This window comes from Manacus vitellinus, unplaced genomic scaffold, assembly GCF_001715985.3.
Source record: "Manacus vitellinus isolate BGI_N305 unplaced genomic scaffold, ASM171598v3 scaffold_20_pilon, whole genome shotgun sequence".
NCBI classification, from domain to species: domain Eukaryota; kingdom Metazoa; phylum Chordata; class Aves; order Passeriformes; family Pipridae; genus Manacus; species Manacus vitellinus.
The window spans coordinates 5,249,344-5,274,358 of NW_021939471.1; the positions used below are offsets into that span (position 1 = coordinate 5,249,344).

The window sequence follows — 25,015 nt, forward strand, 5'->3', positions numbered from 1 at the left end:
GAAGTGGTGTGCTGGAGCTGGGAACAGGAGAGGAGTCAATGGTAAGTTTCTTGGCTGAGCTCCACAGGATGTGTCTCCTGTCCTGCTGCCTGAGTGGTGGCAAGGTGCCCACACAGTATTTTTAAAACTGTTCACTATGGCAATGCAAAATTAGGCACAGATCTGAGATTCCAGTTACATCTGTCTGTAAATAAACAGTGCATCTGCTGCCTGAGCTGCACAGACACTGAGAGGCTGATGTTTGCGAGGTTATTCAGGACCAGCTGAGATGCAGCTCTGCCCCAGTTTTGTCCAAATAACGATTTCCAAATTAAACCCACCATAAGGCTGCTGATCAGACCAAGCGAGAGCTCATAGATGTACTGCATCTCTGAGCTTTCAAACGATGCCTTAGCTTCTTCCTTTTAGTTACTGATCAACAGAAGCACAAGTTCATCTGTTTTGAAGGATACATTATGAAAAAATACAGCAAACTGCAGCCAATTATGTCAGGTTATGGGAATGCACCACAGTCAATCACCTAAAAATTAGTAACAGTACTCAATATAAATAAAACTAATGATGTCCTATTAGCACAGAAAATTGTGTACAAAAAGCACAGGGAGGAAATGGACAAGTTGAAATACTGGGAAATAAAATGTTTTCAAGAGTAGCAGTGCTTCCCTAAAACAACATGCATCTTCTACAAAAAAGTTACAGCTGAAATGAGCAGACAGAGGCAAACAAGATAAGGGCCAGCACAGGAAAAGGTCCCCAACATCCTGAAGGGTCTCGTGTTCAGCTTTCAGAATCCAAGGAAAAGAGGACATACAGTGAGGACATAGGTTTCATTTCAGCAAAGGGATCACTATTAAGTTCATTATCACATCACCAGACCCCAGCATTTAGGTTTCTTCACAGCTGGCTCTCACATACAAACACATTTTTTATATGAGACCATTCATGTTCACATTTACACTCTCATCTTGTTGCACCAGCCAAGCATTCATTGGTAGGCTTCAGTGATCCATTTCCCACTAGGGTAGCTCAAGGATGAAGCTTCTTTCACCCTTTTTGGAAACAGCTGCTCCTGGCCATCTCCAGTGACATGACTTGGAAATACATTGACCCCAGTCTGATTCATGATGAATATGCACATAGAAATATAAAAATTGTGGGCATGCATTTATGCAGAATAATGCACACAAAATATGTATTAGGCTCCCTTGTAATGCTCCTACCTACAAAAGGTTAAATAGCCGTAGGTGAGAGACAGCTATTTAAATGGACCTTTTTATAATGCCAAACAATAATGCATTCTGGTTACCTTCTGACATGGCTTACTTCCAGTCAGCATTAAGGAGAATTACTACCTGATTTCAATACATCTTGGTTCAATTTCATGCAGGCTTATTGTCTTCTAATTATCAACAGAGCAATTTGATCTGCATCCAGATTAAGGCACTGCCCTGACTTCTAACACCAGAGCAACGCCTGTGGTGCTGTGCTGATTTCTCAAGCAGTAAGCAGTTTGCTGTTGTCTCACATCCCCAAGGCACAAATAAGCAGATGCTGCATTAAAGCTTGTTATACAAAACTGCTTCAGTTGTGATATACATTTTTAATATAATATACTGAGTGCATTACAGCAAAAACTTCCAGGGCCAGTGAACTCCTACAAATTCATTAGCAAGACCTCAATTAAGTCTAGCTGAAGACCAGATCTAGCTGAAAACAATTGTCAAGAAGCATCTGAAATGAGTGAAAAGCTTGATCATGCTTGTCCTACATAAGCTAGGCTCAGTTTACCACTGCAGTTTTCTGGACATCAGTTGGGATTGCTTCTCATCAAGGACAAGCTTCACTGACCTTTCTCTTCTTTTTCTCACAAGGATACTGTGGTCGGCTTAAAAGCTTGAATTTTTTTACAAAATTACAATTCTGAGTGTAAAAGCAGAGGCACAACTTTTGATATTCAGAATAGTTTCTACACAGGAGACACTGGTAGGCAAATGTTTTGGAGCATGCCCTGACATGCTTTCATTCATGGGTAGGTTTAAAGGATCAGAAATTATACCTTCTGTTTTTGAAAGACAAGCTAAAGGAGAAAGCAATATTTTCTCTCTGGCTTATTTGCATTTCTTACCTACATTCTTCTCCCTCAGTTGACATCGTCAGCTGTGGGATGACAATGGAAGAGCACCTCTGGAGCACTCTCTAGCTAATCCTCTACAATGCCTGTAAACTATACAGTGAATTGGCCGTTACAACAGCAGCTCTTGAAAAACACATATTTCGCCTTTCCTTCAAACAGAGCACTTTGAAGAAACTCAAGCTAGGAGGGGATTATTACTCTAAATGTACTTGTTTAATGACAGTGCAATGTAAAACATACCAAAAAGTAATCTGGCCAGGAGCAGTCTAAGGTTTAGATAAATCATCTGATGGTTGCCTCTGGTAAATATTATTTATCTCGATGGTGTTGATGGCATAACTGGCTGCTATTGCTAAGGGCCACATTACACCAGCCTTGTGTGACTGCTTACCTTAAAGAAAGAGGTTCTTTAGCCTTAGGATTACTGTCTTTTATGAAATCCTCTGGCACTAAGTCTTTCCAGACAATAACAATGCAATCATACCCAGGGGTATGAGGTAACAGAAGAACTTTCCCTTCCTCACTACTGATTATTTCTTCTGTGCTCCATTTTGTTCCTTTGACACCTCTCTTGGACATACCCAGCACATGCCCCAAAGGGTCACCAGGCCAGGGTGCTCTAAAATGTCTACTCCTTCTCCTCTTCATGTACACACATGACCCAGACAGTATGCTTACTTTTATTCTCCACAACGTGATGACACCTTCATCACCGTTTTTCCCCCTCATGGGAGGTAATGAAGATGAAAGTTGCTAGAACTTTCAGCATGCTTATAAGCCTAGCTGAGACATCAAGCTGAACCAGTGTAACACCTTATGAAAAACAGTAGAAGTGACACTAAGTCCTAAGAAATGCAAAGAATTCTCATTGCCTGTCCCACTCTGAGACACTACCATCTGACAAGTGACACGGCTAAATGAATTCTCTGTGCCATTAATTTAAGACTGGAATTTGCAGGGATTTACACAGTGACACTTGTATCATACATGCTAGCACCTACTACCACTGTATAAGTAGTGGGGCACTAATTTAACCTGACTTTAGTAACTTGTGCAATCTGACAGCTTCCCATGCTGTTCACTGCTGTCAGATCAGAGTCTCTTGAGGATCTTATGTTCCCTCTATGTCCCTTCAAATTAATAGCATTTCATCAGTTACTTGCACAATGCCATTAAACACAGAAACAGCAGAGATGACCGTATGAGGTTCTGATCCTGAAGTCACATCACTTTTACATGAAGGGAGAAAATGCAGATTATATGCCTCACCACAATGTATCACCTAAAACAAACTGGGGTGCATATTTCTAATTATACAGATTGCACTAATAATCTCTTCAATAAAGACTTCTGATACATCTAATGAAATACAATGGAAGATTGTTTCTGACACCATTTCCCCTGCCCCTAGCAGCTGTTCAATTCCTCATTTAAGATAAAACAAAATCTCTCCTTCTTATGAACTAAGTTGAAAAGGAACTAAGAACGAAGCACTTTCCCTGAAGACAGGAAAATATGATGAAGAGGCCTGGTGAATTTTCAGGCTACTATGTGTAGAGGTTTCTTCCCATTTTTTTACCAACTTTGAACCTTCTCGTGTTCTGTGTTTGTAATTGTTTGCAAATGACTATAACGGTCTAGAAAGTTACTTCATTAATTGTAGTGCAGGAGTTGAGATGGAAAGGAGGTACTTAAACTTCAGGTAGAGGGTAGATGGATATGCAAAAGAAAACATAGAAAATCATCTGGAATACTGCCCAGTACCAGCTCACGCCCGTTTACAAGTAAGAATGAATGCCTTAAAACCAAAACTTTTCAGTTCCTATGTACTATTGTCAATTAAGAAATGGCTCTGCAGTGCTGCCTGCAAAGGCTTCACAGGGTAATGCTCCCACCAGCTTTTAAAGGTCCCCTCCTGCTGTTTCTGTGACACTTGAGTGAATGGCAGGACCCTGACACTGAAGTTCTGAGCCACTTTGCTGAGCTTTCATTCCCAGCACAGATACACAGGTGCATCACCACCAATCCTGGCACACCAGGTCCTAGGAAGAGAGACAGGACACCAAGAAGGTGGGCCATGGCTCCACTGAAGCTCCTTGCACAAATGAGGCAGGGGGTTCAACACACTAAGATGTCCTGCACTACAGGGCCCAGTGGCCAGCTGAGAGGGGACAGCACTGCTGTGCCATGCCACAAGGACCTGGGTGGAGGCAGGAGCCAGATGGCAGCACCTCATACTCACCATGGAAAAGCCCATAGTTTTGCAGCTCAAATGCTGTATTTCTTGGGATTTGCTCTGCACATTACTAGCAAATGCCAAGGAAAAAAGACAAGACTAAGAAAAACTTTCAAAAATATTTGAGAAAACCTGTGCCAAAATCTCCTTAGACATGTATCCATGACTAAGCACGAGAACCGAATTGCTTCTGCCATACAGAGGGTGCTGCTTGCTGGTCACGGTCTAAAAGCACTGATGCAGCAACAAGCACAGCTTAATTGCTGAGAAGCTTACATATTAATAGCAGAATTTTCGGTCAGAAACATGTGAAAGCCTGTAGGTTTTGGAGCAGTAAAATAGAATTGGGGCCGTATGGTGACAGAACAAAGTCTGCTGAAGAGTGTTGTATTTTCTGCCTTTGAAAGGGACTTTCCAGAGCTGTCAGCTGAGCTGCAGAATTAGAAACCTGACATTGCAGCAATCAGTTTTTAGATTTCAAGCTGTTCAAATGACTTCTCTCCAGGGAGGAATATCTAGCATGCAGGAATCAATAGTGAAACAGGTAAAGATGTCAGTGTACAGGGGCAGCCACCCCAACACCATGCCCCAAACAGCCAGGCATATCTGCCAAAAAGGAGTCGTGAGAGAGGATGATAGAAAAACTTGCTCCTTCTTTGAATCAGTACCAGAAAGATGATTAGACAATTCACTACATTTGTGAGATTGCAGTTTGATTATATTTGCTTCCACATTACAGACTGATCTTCCATACACCCTCACTTCACACTATGCTAGTGCTCCAAGTCACTTTCTGGAGAGATTATAAAAGAGCCTATTTTATCATATCCTCACCTCTGAACACATTACAAGTGACACCGCTTAATTTTAGCCAATCTGAACAGCTAATTAGATGTAAACAGATTGAAAAATTGTACACACAGGACAACTCATTTTTCAAAAGGCCACTAATCTAAACAAACCTGAGTCCATCAATTCACTTCAACATTTGTCTAAATGAATTACAGCATAGACTTGTCCTGCACTGGCCTTGTGATTCATGTAACAGGCTTCCTCCTCTTTTGATGAAAACTTCAGGCACTGTACAAAAGAATAAGTTATTTATTTATCAAGGCCCTATTATAACAAATATGAAGATGCTTCTCTGACTGAATCTAGTGGACAATGTGTATGAGCCAAAGCAACCCCAGCCTACTCTGGTACCTTCTCTCTCGCCTCCCAAACACATCACACACACCACATCAAATGCAGGGAGGCTCTCTGTAGTAGCAGATAAAAATCAAATTATATTTAATCATGATCAATACTGGTTGCAACTTCAGAGCTCTTTGGGTGCAGATCCTCCCCTTGGTCTCGTCCCTTTACACCAGGAGAAATGAGGAGGAAAAGAATACTGGACAGATCCTCCAGAGACAGGTGGTGATCCTCCTCCTCTTCAGGACTCCCTCCAAGCACCAGCTGGGGGTAGACCAGTAAATACACCGGGAGTCAGAGAAGTACTGCAGGACAGGGAGGAGCCCAAAGGGGCCTGTCATGACTCAGGTGAGATAGGGAGCTACTGAAGTTATCCAGTGCCAGGCAAGATAAAGAAGTCTTAAGATGAAAGGCAGTGTGGTGTGGCCTATCTCTAAATGCATTAGCAATTAGCAGAGCGTTATGCATGAGGTTTCCCACTTGCTACTAAAGTCCACCTCGCTTCCCCTACCTGTGTATGTAAATGCACACAGTGAGATGGGAGAGGCTAGAGACAAACAATTGTGTGGATTCTGAAGTGAGCAAACATATCCACGAAATCAATCCCTTTCCAGACTGCTTAACACAGCAATCTTGCTGAACAAAATAGGCTAAACTCTGCCTATTTCATGTGTAAACTAATTTATGGTACCTAGAATTAAGGGTCTGCTAAGCATATGTTGCAATCTCCCATGTGACAGAGGCCCTGGAGTTTAAAATTCATCCTCATTTGAGCAGAGCAATCCAGACACCCAAGTGTCAAAATTTCAAGTGATGCAGCATCCTACATAACTTTTAATGACTTACTTGGTTGTGCTATTGCCTTCATTTACAAACACACATCTAAACTTCCCTCGGAGTTTGTCTAGCTTTAATTGCCAGCCTAGCATCTCATTAGACCTTTGTCTGTCAGCATAAAGAGCCCTGCTGCTCATTTGTGTTCCCCACACTGGTACTTACTGATCATGACCTATGCAGTCCTTTCCTTTCCCTTGACAAAGCCAAAGGCATCAAAGCTTTCATGGCAGTGTTTGTTTGTCACCCTTGGCAGCTCACAGCCCTCTCCTCCCCTGCTTCTCAGTACTTTTGGAGCTACAGTCGCCACCTCTGGTAATGGTGGGGGTAATCTGACATCCTTAGCCCTGCTCAAGAGCCTGATTCTTAAATATACCAGGCTAATGGTGGCCCTTTGTCCCTTGTGTTGGCAGAGGACTCACACAAGCCCACTAACTACTAAAACTCCAGCTTTCTTTGTGGCACCACTGTTTCCAGTGGTCTTTCCCCACTCACTCCTCTGATTTCTTGTCTTTGCTCTGTGGTTGTGGCTTTACATTTGGTCACATCAGAAGGCCTGCTCTAGCACCAGTGTACCCAGTTGCAACCTTGAACCACTCATTTCCTACTTCCCCAGTTATATCTGTTGAGAACTTGATGGATGAGGAAAGTATGTGCCCATGTATGCCACCGGTAAAGCAAACAAACAAATAAATAGCATAAGGCTTATCCCTGTGCTGTCCATCTAACAACAATAAATCCACTTATAATTACATCATGAAAGGCAGTTTTTATTCCACTAATTGTGTACCATGTCAATTTTGCATGATTGTTGTCCCTTAATCATAGTTTCATACTGCAGCATGCCAAATACTTCACTGACATCTACATACAGCGTATCAAGCAAACTTGTAGCTTCATAAATAACATTTCAATTAGTTGACAGAATCTATTACATCAGCCCACATTGCTCAGCATTAGTTCTCATTTATCTCTTTATTGAGTAGGTCCAGGACTGAATGTCCTGCTCTACCTCAATCAATGTCAGATTGGCAGGCCTATAAATATCTGGATTTTCCCCCCTTACCCTTTTGAATAACCAAACACCTACATTCTCTTAGAATACAAACCTACATTCTCCTTTAGAACTTCCCCATGTTCTCAGACTTACCGAAAAGCAATATTAAAGGTCCTTAACTAGCTCTCTTTAAACTCCTACCTGCAAGATATTTGGGGCCGTAGAGGTAAAAAGAGCCCTGCTTCAGGGCACCATCATTATCTAACTCCCATGCAGCTAGAACAAATGAGATCAAGAAGTCCAAGGAATTAAAAAATTCATGTGAAATAACATGGAATGGTTTTGACTTCTTCTTTCCCAAATCATGATATTTTCAGAATGCAATTTAGACATCTCCCTATTGTTGAACATTTTGGGTTTCTGTTCATGTTGGGCTTCCTGAGCAACAAGGCCTAAAAACATTTTATGGGTTTAAGTGAAAAACTAAGCACTTTCTATAATGCTATTAAAAAACCTGGGCTAAAAGACTAGGGGCAGAATCTTAAAGAACTGGTAGCACTGTACTGTAAAATTTTAACTCATCTGGATTTGATCATGAATTGTTCTGGATTCCTGGGCTTGCACTACACTCAATAAGCTTGTCCTGTATGTGCAATTACATAAAGTAGGTGGCCATGTCCACTTTGCTAAATGTCTGGGAATCAGTCATGTCCTTCCTGAAGATAAGCTCACGCTGACTTCAAAAACAGCAAGCAAAATGTCTGCTTTTATTTCCCAATCTCTGAAACGAAAGAAAGCCTCTTAGACAAAAGGGAATTTAAATATCCAGTGCAGAATATATTAAATTTGCCAGATGCAGCTGAGGTCTGAAATGTTGGAGTTAAAGAAAAGCAAGTACACAAACCTTTAGAGAGGCTTGGCAGTTTCCATCCCATTTGTTCTTTTAAAGATCTCATGAGAGCATCTAACAAAATCCTATGTCACGCCAAAACCAGTTCAAAGCAAGCTCACAGTGAATCAGCTTCTTCAATCACTAAACCACAGAATATATTATGAAGAGATGAACAAGGATCTGAGTTCTGGTCACTCCAAGGCTGCCTCAGGTCACACTTGTGTAAGACATCCACATTCAGAAAAAAAACTTACACGGCATTTAAGCATGTGATAAAAATCAAGCATGTGCTTGAACACATGCTCTTACCCCATGAAGGAAGGTGTTTGTAGTAAGTGTGGTAGAGCCATTTGAAAGCTTAAAAACCATTTTTTTCCCTATGGAAGAACTTGCTGCACAGAAAAGCAAAACAGTGGGCTAGATTTGCCTCTCACTGTCATCACAGCTAATCTCTAGTGACTCCACAGTTGTCACAAGAAAATTAATCCAGGTTTACAGAGATGTAGCAGACAAATCTAGATCACTACATCTCTCTTGCTGTGTTTACAGTAACAGACCAATAAATGACTATTTGCGATTGGACGTTCCCGTTTTAATCTGTTTGCTGGAGTATCACTGGATTTGTTTGATGGTTTGATGACTTAGTTATTTGTGGATTTACAGATTGAACATGATTAGACAGCACATTTTTGATTTTTTTTTTGCTCCATTTTGACGCAGAAAAGCAATTTTTACTCTTAAAGCAAAACCAGAGCATCCTCAGTATTTTTGGATGTAGGTGAGCATCTTCCATTCACAGTCTCCTTGTGCAGCTCTGAACTACTTACAAGAAGTGCTGAAAACCATAAAGAATTGCATAATGTAGGGAAGAGGCTATGAATGAACGTCATTCATACTTCTCGCCTACAGAAGTCTGGATCTTCTGCATCTTCTATTCATTTCTTTTTTGGTTTTGCATGAATGGCTGAAAATGGGCCACAGATCATTCACTACCGGTCAACTTTCTCCCATGGTATTTCTCAGTGTTGATAGCCTGCTTGATGGGTGGGACCTGTGCACTCACACCAAGAACACAGCAAAGACTTCAGCCCATTAATAACAGGGCAAGCAGTTCTAAAACACATCATTTTTCATTGGATTTTTGCATGCTAACTTCAGACGCAGCAAGGGAAATGCAGGCAGAACCCAGGCAACTAAATCTCAAACCAGCATCTTCCAGACTGATACTTTGTCTGTAACCCTGGAGAGCTTCAAGTTCACAGGAGTTGTGGGGATTTGCTGGAACATCTCAGTCAAGCGGGGTTGATGAGCTCAGTATTTAGCTCAAATGAGAGCCTGAGAGGAATCCAAAAGCTGGTATTCCCATCAACTCCATACCTTCCTAGGATTTCCAAAACTGCTAATGCATCCTAACCAGTGCAAAATGCCTTCCAGGCAGGGGCCTAGAAGTCTGGCACTTGTGAATGCCCAAGTGCTTCTCATCTAGTCAACAAAAACATATGGGAACTTCATCCTTTCTGAAGTTTTAAAGGCCATGGAGAGACATTAACTGCCTTTTCCTGACCTAACTCTTATATAGGTCAGATGTGCACCAGACCTGAACTAGAAGTCATGTAATCATGTTAGGACAGCGAAGAGCCTGAGCTAATAAACCCAGCCTTTCAAGGAGCTTATTGGTTTGGGCTCAGTGCCATGCTGAGGTTAACAAGGTAAAAAACCGTTTAACAAAGGAGACATATATTTGACCATCCACCGTCAGGTCAATCATTTAAGATTTAAACATTTCCTCCAGAGGTATTTACCAAGTCAGTTCACGTTGCTTATAGTTGATTCTGTACCTTCTGATGCTGCTTTAAATTATATCTCCCAAATTAAATTAGAGTAGAAGAAGTTTTCCTATTGCCTTATTGCAGTTGACAACAGCATCTGTGGTCAGCAGGTATTCTAAATTCACATGAGAGAAGCCTGTATCACCTGTTACACCCAGGCAAAGAAGGGACGGGATCTGTAGCTCAAAATACCAATTCCCTTTCTTTCTGAGGTTAAACTGGAACTTTCAGAGTATTCTCCCATGTATTGAGAACACGTGTGTATATGTGTGTTTATCAGCACTGCATTTTATACACTGCTTCATTCAAACCAATATACACTCCAGGTTTTATGGTGCATTTTGGCTCAAGTGTGATTGCTAGGACAGTGTTTACAGCAATATTCACTGTGTTCTGCACAGCCCTGCCCGTTAATCAACATTGTAATAAAGCAGTAACAGAAATCACTGGAAAAGCAGCAGAGCTGCTGAATTCAAGTTAGTCATACAAAACCAGCATGGAGACAAATGCAAATTCAATTGGGTCAAAGTAGTCATTTTCCTGTTGATTAAAGAAAAAAAGATATACATGCTGAATTATGGTTTGCCTTAAAAAATAGCATAGGATTCAAAGTGTTAATTTTTTCCTCCCTATTTTCTCTGAGTTAGTGTTTCAAGATGACTGCTGCCCCATATAGATTTATAATATGTATGTGTTTACTCACACATCTCTAAGTCAACAGGAAAGGCAGACCAGAATACTAAATCTATCATTAAATCTACATGTTGGCACCTACAAAGAGCTGCAGGACTTCAATTTTTTCTAGATAAGATTGAAGGGATAAATTGAAAGAACAAAAAAACAAACAAGCCATGCTTATCCTTAAAATACACACACAAAACAAGAGAGGCAGAGAGATGGAGAAAAGAAGATGGTTTGTGAGGTTGTTGATTTTCAGTTTAAAGCAGTATAATCTCTGATTCTTTCTAGATGGCATACGGGTCTGCTGACAAACACCGTGGTTCAAAAGACCCAGCACTGGCTTGGCTCTGAAGTGGCAAGTGTTATTCCCAATTTGGATGCTGAAGTGTGATGCAACTTCCAGCCTTTGCCTGACTTGGATATCCAGACTCTGCTTCACAGATTTTATTCTCTCCCTCACTGTGAAGTGCCTCACAGTATCAGGGTGTACCACACTGGAGTCCTAATCTTAGAATTAGGACCTCTAGATTCTACTGTAAAATAAATGGTGATGATGATATTGATGGATTATGACTTGCTTTTTTCGTTCTGCTTTACTATAGATCATAAAGAATTAACATAAAAATCAAACTAGGATAAGATCTGTGTACCCAGGGGCCCATACAATTCCCACTGAAGTCAGTAGGACTTGAATGGAAATTGAAGGAGGCTCTGAAAGTAATTCCAGGTAGGTGCTCCTGCACTGCCATGCTGGCAATCACAGCAACACCTGGTGTGACAGTCACCCACAGTAAAGCCATCAGACTGTGAATCAACAGGGCTGAGAGTGCAGACAATGCAGGGGGGAGAAAGATGTGTTCAGTGTGAAAATGAAACCGAGAAGAGACGTCCTCAGCCCGTTAAAAGCTATAATGAAATACTGCATCTCGAGTTCGTCGCTCTTAGAAGGAAGCCAGGAAACGAGAAAGAATTCATTACAAAGCTGCTCAAGACCAAAACATGAATCATTGGGTTCTAAAAAAACCCAGTTGTCTAGAGAACGGCATAGATGAAAATGAATGGAATCTCTTTAAATTACTCCCTGTATAAACTCTTTCACTTTTTCTGCGTTTCTGATTAGTATCTTTCTGGGATGTGGGTTTTTAAATAATTCCACACCATACTCCCAGCTTCTGCAATCAAAACACAGAAATGGCTCTTGATTCTGCATTTTTCGTCTTCATTTACAGGGAAAAACGTCTTCTGCAGCAAGAAACTTGAACACCTACTGTCTTACCCATCTACTGGATAGCCCCAAAAGTGCATGCTGAAGGCTCAGTAATCAAATGACATTAAGGTCCCCCCATCACTTCACAAATTAGGGAACTTCTGTATGTTAGTGCTGCATAAAGGAGAATTAAATCACCTCTGGAAAAGCCCTTAAGATCATTGAAGTGCTAAGAAGCTGGGACCTCTCTGATCACAGTGTGCCTGACAGGAAAGCAAAAAATCCCAAATCCTACACAACAAATTGAGAAGATTTCTCTGCAAACCCAGGTGGAAATATGTGGAAGGAAAATATGGCAGCAAAACACAGCCTCTGGCTGTATTGTTCAAGCTCTGTCTAGTTTCCTGACAAAAAGAGGTTTGTGTGACCACATGGTGTGCTTGTCTACATTTGTCCATTGCACCAACCCCTTTCCAGCTATTTCTGAACCCTTTAGCAATTCTAATTTCATGTGATGAGCTACGCTGAGGGAACAGCAGTACTGAAAGCTGAACTGGTGTCAGTCACGGGGGAAACCACCACAGCAATGCTGAAGTGTTGCGCTACCCTGTGACCTGTCAGCCCTCCAACACAACAAGAAACCAGGCAAATCAGGCAGAGAACGACTGTTCCTAAGGGCTCCCAGTGCCCAAGGTATCTCAGGTGCCTCACTGCAGACATACCCAGCACCTCTGACACCTACAGCCTCCAGCACAGCCCCATTCTGCTGAATTAGGCATAGGTATGGCTGGCTGGGAGCGTCCCTATGGCTGTAGTTTTGCTAAAAAAAAAAAAAATGCTGCACTGGTTAGTTTTTTAACAACTACTGGTTGGAGAAGCATAAGAAAGGAAAATTTTCAGAAAAACAGAAACCACAAAAGATTGCCTAAGACCTCTGGCTTCTCACAGAAGCATATCCCACTCATGATTGCTGGAGTGGATTTTACAAGACTTTCTGTGATGACATCCAAAATTTATTACAGCTTTTACAACAAAACCATGTCTAATAAAGAGTGATGTAGTGTCAATATTTACTTGGCTGGATTTAGCTTCTTGGGGCACATAAATATACTTTTGTACTTTAAGAACCACCATAGCTGTCTACTAAATCTTGAATAATACAAGGCAGCTTTGTAGACCTTTAAACACATGTACCAACTTGGTTCTTTCTCCTTCAGGAATCTGCTTCCTTACTACCTGCCCAGTCAGTCCCAAGGTCCTGTTCTGCTCATCAGAATTCTGTCAACCTTAGCTTCTAAAATGAAATTGCTTGGAAACCTCACTTTCAAATTCCTATGCTTTTTGAGAACGGAATTCATTACTTTCAGAAAGTGGCCAGGTTTGTTTTCCCACCGCCTTAGTACACAGATTTAACAGAATATTCTGAGTTGGAATGGACCCACAAGGATCCTTGGGTCCAACTCTTAAGTGTGAAAACACTGTCGTGCATATAAATCAAATTGTAGATTTCTGATAGGCACTGAGTAAGGAATTTCTCTGGTGTAAGGGCTAAGAAAGACAATCTAAGAGGACCCTGGAGTAAAACAGGAATAGCTGGAAAAAACTTTTGAAAATTAATAGCAATGTTTTATGTTATGGTCTTGGGTGAGCCAGATCTGAAGCATTTTAAAGTGTCCTGACTTCCAGAAAACAGCCTGAGTCCAACATCAGAAAATCAGGTCCCGTGCAGGTCCCTCATGCTCATGTTGTTGACCACTTCATAGGTAAAAATACTACTTCATGTACACATTGCACTCTCTAATATACTGGGTACCAAACTTAAACAAGGACTAGGTGATATTTTGCCAAATAACATGACTGTGTTTGAAAAACCTGAATCCAACCGGGACCAGCCACAAAACTGGGTAAGAGCCCAGACCTGCTGTCTGTGTCTTAAGAAGAAAGCTGGCTCAGGTCTGGTGGCTGCCCCAGCTGGAGGAGTCCAGCAGCATCCCAGCCCAATGCTGACCTTGCCCTTCCCCTGCCATGGGGATCCTAGAGCTTACTCAGGGAGCTTGGGCAAAAACGAGGGTAACTCTTAAGGACAATCTTCCATAGCTATCCAAAATAACCCTGGCCTTCACAGAGAAGCCTGACCTGCCAGCCCCACCATGCAAGCAGCACCCAAAAGTCACATTCCCTACCCCACGGCAGGGTATTAGCCACACCCAACACTTATACTTCCAAGAAGGATTGCTGTCAAACAAGCAAATCCATTAATGACTGCACCTAAGAAATAAAAAAAAATAACTAAAAAAAAACCAAACAAACCCCCAACTTAAAGGCTAGTTTGCCTATATTTTACAGTATTCCCTGTATGCCACAAAGGGCTTGGACTATTTCTGCGTTCTGTTTTGCCGTTGCTGTCCTTATAAAAACACATTGTTCTTTCCCTGTGACATTTCTTCATATCTTTGAAGGAGTGCTCTCTGTTGCCACAAAATATTTGGCTTGAATCCTCCAGTGAGGAGAAGCCAAGGGTTTGGCTCATGTTTTAAAAACAAAAGAAATATTACCCTAAACATAAAACAAATGAGTACAACTGTAACAGTAGATGGAGATAGAGCTCCTAGCACAACCTATGAATAATTCCAAGTCCTATTAGAAGTAACACAGCTTTCTGAATTTCCCTAGAAAACAGCATGTCATGATTAGGTTCCAACTTGACTAAAATGCAAAATACCACTTTTTTTCAAAGAAAGAGCTGAACAAAAGACAATATGTAGTGCGACAACTAAATTGCAAAGCATATCCACTTAAAATCTGAAATTGTGAAAGACAATGTGTATACACAGAAGCACAGAGATATTAAAATATGGCTGTTACCTCCATCACCAGATCCTGAGCCGGCATCTGAGAAAAAAAACAGAAAGAAATTTATATTCATGCTCTACAGCATGTCCCGTATGCATGCAAAGCAAGACTTTAGTTAGGTGTGTTACAGCATACCTTACGTTTGATGTCATCCCTGAGTAAATTATAGAGATCTAATCTGAATATAGCTAACTCAAGCCATCTTTTTCATGTCTCCATTTTTTTTTTTTTGCTTTAAAGTCTCTATATCAGACAAAAATAACGTAAGCCATGGAACGCTGTAATGTCCTCATAAGTCTCTGCCTCGTTTTGCTGTACTGAGACCAATGAAGCTTTGTTCCCAACAGTTGTGCAAAGTTACCTCACTTGGTCACTACTAAGTCCTCACCACCAAGGAGAAATTTTAAAACCCATTTGTTCGAGGACAGACCAATTGTAAATTCATGTCATTATCTTTACAAAACAGTGACATCTCATGAGATCACAGCTAGCTGGAACAAACCATTAAATTACTATTATTCAAAGTCTTCAGATAAATGATTAAAATTCCTTTTTTCTCAAGGTTGTTGCTGAGTTTCAACATTGAGTGTTTTATCTTTATTTTTCCTCTTCTCAACATTTTGTTGGATGGAATGATGAGAGTCACAAATTTAGAAAGTGTAACATCACAAAACTGCCAAGCCCAGAGCTTCATTAAGAAACTTCCTAAGCAAGGCAAGTACAGAAATACACACACCTAGGGTTACCAAAAATAATGCATAAGAGGAGTTTCTTCTGTAGGGAAGGGAGGGAGGTTGCCATCCTATCCTCCCCCTTAGTGAAACATGCATTTACCAGCAACAAGATTAATAGAAAGAGTTTGGAAAGGCTGCTTTAGGATCCAATTACCCTATGAACTGTTAGGTCTCGTTTACTGACAGCAAGGTCTGGTGGATCTGAACTGGCTTGTACATACCATCACTGCTCAAAATTAAAAATGAAAAGAAAAATCTTTGTTTAAATAATTGGTTGCAAGAACTGCTTAAAATGTTAGATTTATACAGCAAGGCTGCAAAGGACAGGTGCAAAAGGTGGCTGAAAAAGGGAACAGAAATAACGGTGTTTTCCCCGTGACCATGTCCTGAATTTTCCTGATTTCATCTTTTGTCCTGATGTTCTTTCCCCAGTTAGCTAATGGGGAAAGAGGAAAGAAAGATGTCTTTACCACAGTGCCCTCATGGGTCTGGGAAGCACTGCTTTTACAGGTGTGTCAGGTCTCCCCAGCACAGAAAAAGAAATGAACGCCTGCTGTCACCTGCCTCCCACAATGAGCTACTGCATTATCTGCCCTTTGGAGGGAAAAGACTTTGTGTCTCTCTTCCTGCTCTACCCTTCAGTGCCCAGATCCCTGCCAGCTCAGGAGGGCAGCTCAATGCCAGTTCTTCCAGAAGGTCAGGACTCTGCTGGGGATTCTTGAGCACCATCTCTCTGCCCCATCCCATGGGGAAAATCTAAGGCACATGGCTGCTCCCTTCTCCACTAAGCCTCTTCCTTGGGAGAAAGAAAAAGAGGCCAAAGACCTGGATCAAGACTTTATGAACCCCTTTTTTTTTTACCCCTTCTCTGTTTCTGAAATCCACAATATGTTTCAAAGAGAATGCTTCCAACACAGTCACTGCCAGTAGGCAAGTGTTAGCAAAGTTGTAGCAATGCACTGAAATTATCCCTTTAATCTAAAAGTTTGAACCAAAAAAAGACCAGTTGCTGTGCTGAGAGAATTTACTAAGTTGAACAAATCCTACACCACAGTAGGCTTTGTCAGCCTGAGCTCCATTTAATACCAATTTATAGACAAAAAAATTGCAGCATATGTTTTTTTCTTCTTGAAAATTGCCAGGTAACAGCTTCAGAGAAGAACAACATTTCCAGGGGAAGAAGTTTATTTTCTCTCAGGTGTATGAAACACAAAATTACAGCACTGAAAAAAGTTTGTCTAATGTACTTTTTATTGACTCCTCCATCCTCAGCCAAGAAAAAATTCTGCTTTAAGTTTAAAGAACTCTCTCAAGAACAAAGACTTACTCCTCCTGCTCTTTTCAAGTTAACTTCACTGCCTACCTCTAGTAGATACCAAGCACGAAAGAAAAACATCAAGAACTCCTGCACATAAGCAACTCAGTTTTCCTGACAGGTTTTGCTCGTTCACCTTTCTAGGTGCTTCATAAAAGCAGAGATATACACAGGTCACGATGCTCAGAGTTAAGCAAAGGTATCTCACATGCCAGTCAGTTTTCACAAGTCCAGAACAAAACACCTGTTGCACAGACCTGTTCATTTAGTGTGTTTTGGACTAAATCTTCAGATGGTGTAAATTGGCATGACTCATTACAACCAGTGGTCTGTTAATCATACCAGCTGGGAATCTGGCCCTACAAGGATAAGGAAAAACCTAAGAAAGTGGATTGCAGGCAATAATGCTCCAGTTCTCTCTCTCCAGATTATGGAGAGGTTTGTGGTAATCCAGATGCCCATTTATCAGACATCTGCTCACTTAATCTGCTTCCAATAACTTGTCCTAGGAGCTCAGAAGTACAGGGCACAGGATGATCAGGAGCACAAGATACATATTAAAAAAACACAAATCAACTTCTGCACTGAGCTCTTCAAAACAGCGTCATTGGTATAGTGTATCACAGACTGTGAACCTATACAAAGTTACTTAAAAGGGAAGGGTGGCAGCAATTTATCATACCCAAGATTGCAAAGAATTAACCTGCAATGAATTCAAAGCAAGAATCCAAATGGCTTTTGCCACCCAGAGGTTATTTTACTCGGGGGCATGGCAGGGTCCCCAGGCAGCCTGGGGCGCGTTGTACGTACCTGTCGCACACGATCCTTCGGACACGAGGAGTATTTCGCTCTGCTGCTTGCAGGCAGCCTGTTTCAAGTAGCATTCATTCTGGTAGGTGTCACCATTGGAGCCACACACGGGCACGTAGTCATTGTTACACTGGTAGGAATGGACACAGAGCAGCAGCATTAGTCACACGAGCAGGTGGCACAGCATCCTTCTGGGTGCCCCCCCCGGCCCCTTCCAGTATTGAAACCCTAAGAATACAACAGAGAGGGAGACACTGACTCTCCTCTCTTCACCTTTATAGCTACCAGGGGAGAGGGAGGGGGATTTTTAAAAAGACAAATCAGACTTGAACAGGTGAGGGAAAAGGTAATCTGAACAGGCAAAGTGTTCAGTAAGCGCCCAGAGAGAGGCCTCTCCCTGCCAGAATGAGCAGGGTGCATTCCTGGGGAAGGAATATGGGCAAGGCAAAGGGCTCCTCACATCTGCAATGACAGCTCATGTGCTTCCATTGGATGGCTACAGACAAACTGTAAGGAGCAGGCTCACTTTCCCCTCTTCCTGCACACACACTCCCTCACTGCTGTTTGCACATACACAAGTGTCTGCCTGTGCATCTGTGACTATTTAAGTACTCAGCTATAATTAGAGCTAACTGGACAGAGGGAAATTATTTCTGAGGCACCTACAACCAAAATCTATCCCTCTTTCTGCTGTGACATTTCTGTTCCCAGCGAGCTGTGGCTGGGATGCTCCACAAAGGTCCAAGCTCTCCCCATGGTGGCCAGTGGGCAGGAGTGGCAGCACTGCAGCGAGTTCAGCAAAGAAGTTTCTCACACCACACACCCCTCCTTCAGCTCATAGTCCTGCTGAGCTCTGCAAACTACCTGCTTGGTTCCCTCTACCACTGAAAGACAGCTTTGCCCTCTCTTTTTCATTTAAAAAAAGTAATAATTTCATTTTATACTGAAAATTGGGCAACCTACCGGGTGCAGTTATCATAAGATAATCACACTCGGAGGCTTAGAAATACTTGGATGTGCCCTGTACATGGTAATTATACCAGGGATATGATTATCTCGTGATTACCGTACTCCTGGTATGCCTCATTGTTTAATTAGAACAAATGGAATGATCACAATTATTATTTACAAATGCTCACCTCTGCCTAAATCCGAATAAAAATTTAGAAGAAATCATACATCCTACTTAGCTATATTATGCCACAAAGTATCTGAGGTGTGTTTGTCAGGCACAATGTAAAACACAGAGCAGAAATTTCAGGGATATTAACATCAAAAATGCTTTGAACTGAATGACTACAGAAGCGATTAACACAAACAATTGCATAGATTGCATTAATTGCAGGCCTCCACACAGAACAGCTGCCAAGAAATTATTCATAGTTGGTCAGAGTGACATTTTGATTGGGCCAAAACAAATGACATTTTCCTTTTGCATTGTATTTTCTTAAATCTTCCAATCTGCTGCCCACCCCCAGCGCACTCTTCCCTCGGAATAAGGAAGAAAACCAACAGCCACAACAGTAAAAATTCTCGCCTCCTGCTCCTAACAAAGGGTTCCTCCTTGCAGAGATTTCAAACAGTTGATTAAAAGTGTTTCTAGGGTATTTTCACCATTATGTTCCAAATCTGAGCAATGTTTCAAGCATAAAATGCCAACTTCATCCAGAATCTCAACAGCAATTGCTGGAGGCTGATCTGGAATACATAACCGGGACAATTAACACAATCGTGCATATTTTTTAAAGCATGAAGCATCAAATTGTACTTGCTTTGGACACACTATCTGCTTGTCACCTATGGATTTGTGTGAAATTTGGCCTGAAGCATCTCAACAGGCTTTGTTACAAGTAGAAACAATATTGGATTCTTTACCCAAGAAACAAAGAAACAGGGGCAACTTCTCCACCGATTTCGCCCAGAGCAAGGGACGATCTTTTACACTGACTCAGCTGCAGATCTGAAAGGCCAGACGGCTCTACATCAATGGGAAAGTCCTGATCCACAGAAAGGAGTGCTCCATCGCTCTAGAAGGGAGTGCTATGAGCTAGGTTGGAACTTCTTCTAAAGTTTAGCAATTTTAAAATGTAATTGAGAGACACCAGGATTCCAGGAAGTATTAACTCTCCTGGGAGAAATTTCTCTGTCTCTCCTGTGGCTTCTGCCCCACTCAAGCTTAGCTTTGGTCAGTGGAGGTAGAAGATACTCCATGGTGAGTACAGATGATGAAGCTTTTTCTTTCTCCAGCTGTGTTGGTCAAAGATGTATTTCTTCATCTGCTCCCCACTCTTCCCCCCCCCCGCCTTCGAAAAACTAGTGTTTAGATGAAAAAGGTGAGGGCAACAAGGAACAAAGGAAATGATATCTTTCCAGATGGATCCTGCCTTGGCTTTGAGCTGGAAACTCTAGTGAAGGTTACCCAGAAAAGAAGACTAATGAGAAGGTTGTGATGTTAGTCACCAGGTTTTTCCCAACCCACCAGAGCTAGACTCTTACATCTGACCATGCTAAATCCCATACTCACAGCAATTCACTGTCATAAAATACTTCTTGCTAGTACTGGAGAATATCAGATGTTGAAAGTCAGTTTCCTCAGTCTAGTAACGTGTTTCTGCCATTGGTTTAGGGCTCAATAGACTAAGCCCTAGATGTAAGAATGATTCTTCATGCCCCAAGTAAGGACTGATCGACCACTCAGGGAAATCCATGTCAAAACTCCCACTAAACCTCACGGCACAGTGCAACACTGTCCACTTCTCTCTCATATGTCCAAGTTTTTAAAATACAGCTGTAAAGCAGGGAAATGGATGCAACCAATTCAGCCAAGTGTCAGTCAAAGGCTGCCTTCCTCAGCACTTGCAGCCTCAAGTGCCCAGTGTCACAGCCAGGGACAAACCAGCTTTGCAAGTGTTTGGGTCAGTGCTGGACACTGAAAGTAGATGGTTCGTTTTTTTAAAGAACATGGTAACCTGTATAACTCTTCCTCCTGGTAACACTGTTAAAAGTTTGACCTCCTTCTGGTACCCTGGATTAACTACCCCAAAATGGCACCTACATCTGGAACCAAGTAGCACAAAAATATATTCCGGAAATACAACAAAGCTGCAAGTTGGACAGGTGATGTTCCAGCTCCATAAACACTGAACACATTCAACATGCATGAGAGATTCAACATGCATGAAAAAAGGACTCCTTCCTCACATAAGAAACAGTGACTGAACCCAGTCCTGGTGGTTAAAGAGAAAAGACACTGATGGAAATACCCTGGTATATTTTTTGATATGTTCATGAAATATAAGAAGGGAGAGTCCAAGCTGCCAGACCTTTGGCTTTGGGCAGACGAGTGCAGATCCCAGCAAGGCATGTCTGCAACCACATGACTGCTGGCACAGCTCTACCCATTCTGTTGGACCCACTGAGTTTGAGGGAAGGAAAAGGTGGTGATTTCCTCCATGCTCAGCCCCACTGCTGGAGACAGCACTGTCCCAGTGCCTTCCCTCCCTGCCAGCACCAAGGTCTGGGCTTGCCTTGAGCTGGGACGGGTCTAAATTTCCCAATCAGAGTGCAACATGTTGTTTTCAAATTCAGTATGTTTCATTCTGAGGAGTCACAGTAGACTGTGACAAGAAAACCAGCTGATATGAACCTCTTTCTCAATACATGCCCGCTGGCTCTCCAGGGATTGAAGCCTAACTCAGGTGTTCCAGAGCAGTCTGATCATATTCAGCCTTTCAAATACAAGTAAATTAATTTTAACTCCACTCGGACAGACATGATGCATCTGCGATTCTGGTCTTTAAAAGCCCAGATCAAGACTATTGCAGCCCCGCTACCCATTTCTGCCTTCACCAGCCCAGGACTCTTCATCAGTACGGAAGCAAAATTAGCTTTTCATCCTCGTCTATTCTCTCCAGTTGCAGTTAAAGTCCCTGGCAAATTCTGAAGAAAACATAAAACATAGTTATAACTATGAGGATTCTGCTATTGATTTGTTCATTATCACCCCAAACAGTTGCCACTGAAATGGGGATTTGAGTTCTGATGGAGGACTTCCTTACCTGTGAAATAAATTACCTGGCCAGCTCTGCCTCACTTAGCCAGCCTCAGACACTGCACTACAAGTTAATTTTCTACTCGGGTGGCATATCTTTTTGGCTTGTCACACTGTCCACTGATGTTACAAGAGAAGCTAACATCCCCCCAAGCTCTGCCTGTATCAAAGCACATGCGTTCGACTACAGAAGCCCCCGGCACCACATCGCCCTTCGCAGCGCTGGCACAGGATCAGCCACAGGTAATTTGCCCTCCAAGGTCACAGTCAGCCCTGCGGCTCCACAGAGGGCTCATATCAAGACAAAGAGCGTCAAGTGTTCACAGGGCCTGATCCAAAGGCCACTGGAAGCAAAGATTACGGTTGATTTCAACCCATTTTCTAGTGATCAAGCAGGCTCAACTCAGTCTTTTGATCTTTTTAACATATTCATACACTAATTATCTGATTTCCTGAAATCTGTTTCAACTCCTCCCTACAGAACTGCTAAACTCAGCATACCCATAGCGTTCACTTCTCAAAGAGGAGATGACACAGCCCAGAGAGGTTTACTTAGCTTCATTTATCCAAAATCACCAGGGACCAGCATCTTGCCCTGGGAAAACAGTGCTCCCAATGCCTTCTTCCCTGTCGATAGCAACATCTGAGTTCACTCCTTCCAGGCTATGAGTCCACTGCTTTATGCCAAATGGCAACACCAAACTGGGACCAAAGACAAGTCCCAATAACTCTCAGTAGCTTCTCCAAGTTCCTGGTGCCCGTGGCACAACATCTGCCCTCGCTTACCTCCAAGCAATGGGACACATCACAGACATCTCACTGCCTTACAAATTTTTCTTAGAAAGAGAAAATAGAGCAACCCTCAGATCACTGCACATGCTGAGCCAAGGCAAATGCTCACAACAGCATTCTCACATTGAATTTTGGACTGCATGCAAACTCCAAATGGAATAAAAAACTCCCATGATCAATATGAATTTTCTCCCAACATGGAAAACACAAGCACTTCAGAAAACAACTGTCTTGCTCTTATTAGACAACAATCCTTCTTGGGGTTTTTCTCTGAAGACATTTTTGGCTCTAGAAACATACACAGTACTTGTCATGCTTCAAAGTGAATAGTCTATCAAAGCTCAATATTAACATAATCATTACAGATGTGCACGATCTTGAACTGTGCACTATTTGGCCTGCCCTTCTGTAAATACTCAAAGCAGCATTATAAGTTTCACCACTTCGCAAATCCACATTAAAATGCAAAAGATCACTGAGGCATAAATACACATACAACCTCGTGCTGGTATATGCTTAAAACCCCTTTAATTTGTTCAGTTTTTATTCAGGTCATTATTTAAAGCCCAGCTGTTTTGTGAGTTGGCTAAAACATATTAAATGGAATCCTTCATAATGAAATAGTCTGACTTTGAGAATGCCTCAGGTTTAGATGTAGCTATGGGAGGAAGAGAGAAGAACTAGAAGGAAAAATCCCTACTACTCAGTAATAGCTCTCCTAAAACTATATAAAACCTAAAGGAAGTTCATCATTTTGGAACAGAGGGATTGCTCCTTAATCTGATCAGCTGGGCAGATAAACAGGCAGAAGCATTGTCACTATGCAGCCCTTCCTGAAAATATTGCATAAGCACATTACAGATCCATTTCTTTAACTAGATCAGAACTCCGAATACAATAAGCCACGATCTGTATCAGAAATGAATTTAGAAAGGACTCTAAATCCTTGTTAAAAGGGTAGAGATGAAAAATCAGAAATGCACAACCTGAAACTGCAGACCCAAAGGGACATTTAAAGCTACAGCATCCTCATTTTCCGAGAGAAACTTACGCCTTCTTGACACCAGTTGGTTCTCCTGCCAGTATTTTATACACGCTGCCAGGTTTTCCCTCTAACTTCTCCGTACATAGAGAAATAAATTGCCAAGTGATAGGTAATAAAGGTAGACCCTTGATTTGTATTCTCATTAGCGAATTAGAGAACGAAATATCAATCCTCTTACCTTGAACTGACAGACACAAGTCACACTGTCTCCAATCCTTAAACACTCCCCATCAAATTTACAGGTATTGGTGTCGCAGAGAAAGAGATCATTTTCTCTGTCATCGTAACCTCAAATGTAAAGAGGGGAAAAAAAAAAAGTCAAAAAGTCAGCTTTGGTCTAGCAAGAGGAACAATATGGGATGATTGCATTTTAATGCACACAGTACAATAACCTTGTTGATGAAATAACAGAGTCCAGATTTTCTTTTGTCCTTCCCTCTCCTCTGTTTTTCACTTCTCTTATTTCTCCCTCAGTGTTTCTCTTAGTCAATATTCCCCAGTACCTCGCACACTTTTTTTTTTTTCTATTTCACAGACTTGGTTTCCTCAAAAGTCACCCGGTAATTATGCTATTTCATGGCTCTAGGTTGGAAATGTCATCAACTTATCCCCATTCGATCACAAATCTGTTGGACAAAAGTCCAAATTGGAATTTCGCCAGCCCGTGACACAACAAAGCCCCCAATAATAAAGACAAACAGGCTGTGTGTTTTCCGTGATGGTCTGCCTGATTCCAATGAAGATTGATCACCTCTAAGTTAACAGGAGAAGTGCCAGGTTCCCCACAAGCCGCTGAGTGAACCTAGCTCTTTGCCTTCATTTTCTCCAGGAAAAACCAACAGATCTGACTGAAGATTCAGTTCACGAATACAAGCATGAATTTCAGATTTTGCTAGCTGACTTCCCACTCCAACAGCGTGCAGCAAGGTATTAAACAAAACAGCTATATCAGACTCCAAACCCATTAAGATCTGAATCCATTGATTTTTTTAAAAAACATCCGAGTGCTCTTAACCATATCACTACACGTTTAAAATGAAGAGCTTACAGTGCAAATTCTCTCCGATGTAACACATTATGTACGATCCACACAGTACCCCAAATAACGCTCTTCCCCTAAAAAGGCTACTACAGCCTAATTTCCCGATTATTCGGTGTATCGGAGAAGGACCGGCTGCTGACCCACATAGGAAACTCATTATAAAGGTCAGCCCGACTTTAAGGAACAGGTAGCGCGGTCGCGGTGTCCATCCCCCGATCTGCTCTCCGTTCGGTGCGCACGGGAACAGCCGCCCGCAGGATGCGCACACGGGGCCCCGTTTCCCTGCGCCCCACTCCCGCAGTTACGCGCCGGGCTGCCCCGTTCCAGCGCAGAGCCGCGCTCCGGCGGGGCCAGGGCTCTCTCTTTCTC

The 25,015-nt window shown here is 42.0% G+C and overlaps 1 protein-coding gene across 1 annotated transcript; it reads right to left on the reverse strand.

Annotated features, from left to right (window-relative positions):
- Positions 1-14,201: 14,201 nt before the first annotated feature.
- Positions 14,202-24,569, reverse strand: LOC108639469 (tomoregulin-2-like). The gene is made up of 5 exons (XM_018071583.1): positions 24,419-24,569; positions 23,783-23,892; positions 17,717-17,846; positions 14,870-14,896; positions 14,202-14,272 (listed from the first exon to the last, which is right to left on the reverse strand). The coding sequence occupies exons 1-5, from the start codon at positions 24,567-24,569 to the stop codon at positions 14,202-14,204; spliced, it is 489 nt and encodes a 162-aa protein (XP_017927072.1).
- Between the last annotated feature and the right edge of the window lie 446 nt (positions 24,570-25,015).

What these genes read in the sequence shown, in the direction of transcription:
- LOC108639469 (XM_018071583.1), bottom strand. Translation starts at nt 24,569, where the DNA reads ATGGGTTTGGAGTCTGATATAGCTGTTTTGTTTAATACCTTGCTGCAC. An exon ending in CGAAGGATCGTGTGCGACAG is followed by an intron (nt 14,897 to 17,716) that starts GTACGTACAACG and finishes TTTTTTTCTCAG; the next exon opens with ATGCCGGCTCAGGATCTGGT. An exon ending in CTCAGGATCTGGTGATGGAG is followed by an intron (nt 14,273 to 14,869) that starts GTAACAGCCATA and finishes TTTATTTCTTAG; the next exon opens with GTGCAGTCATTAATGGATTT.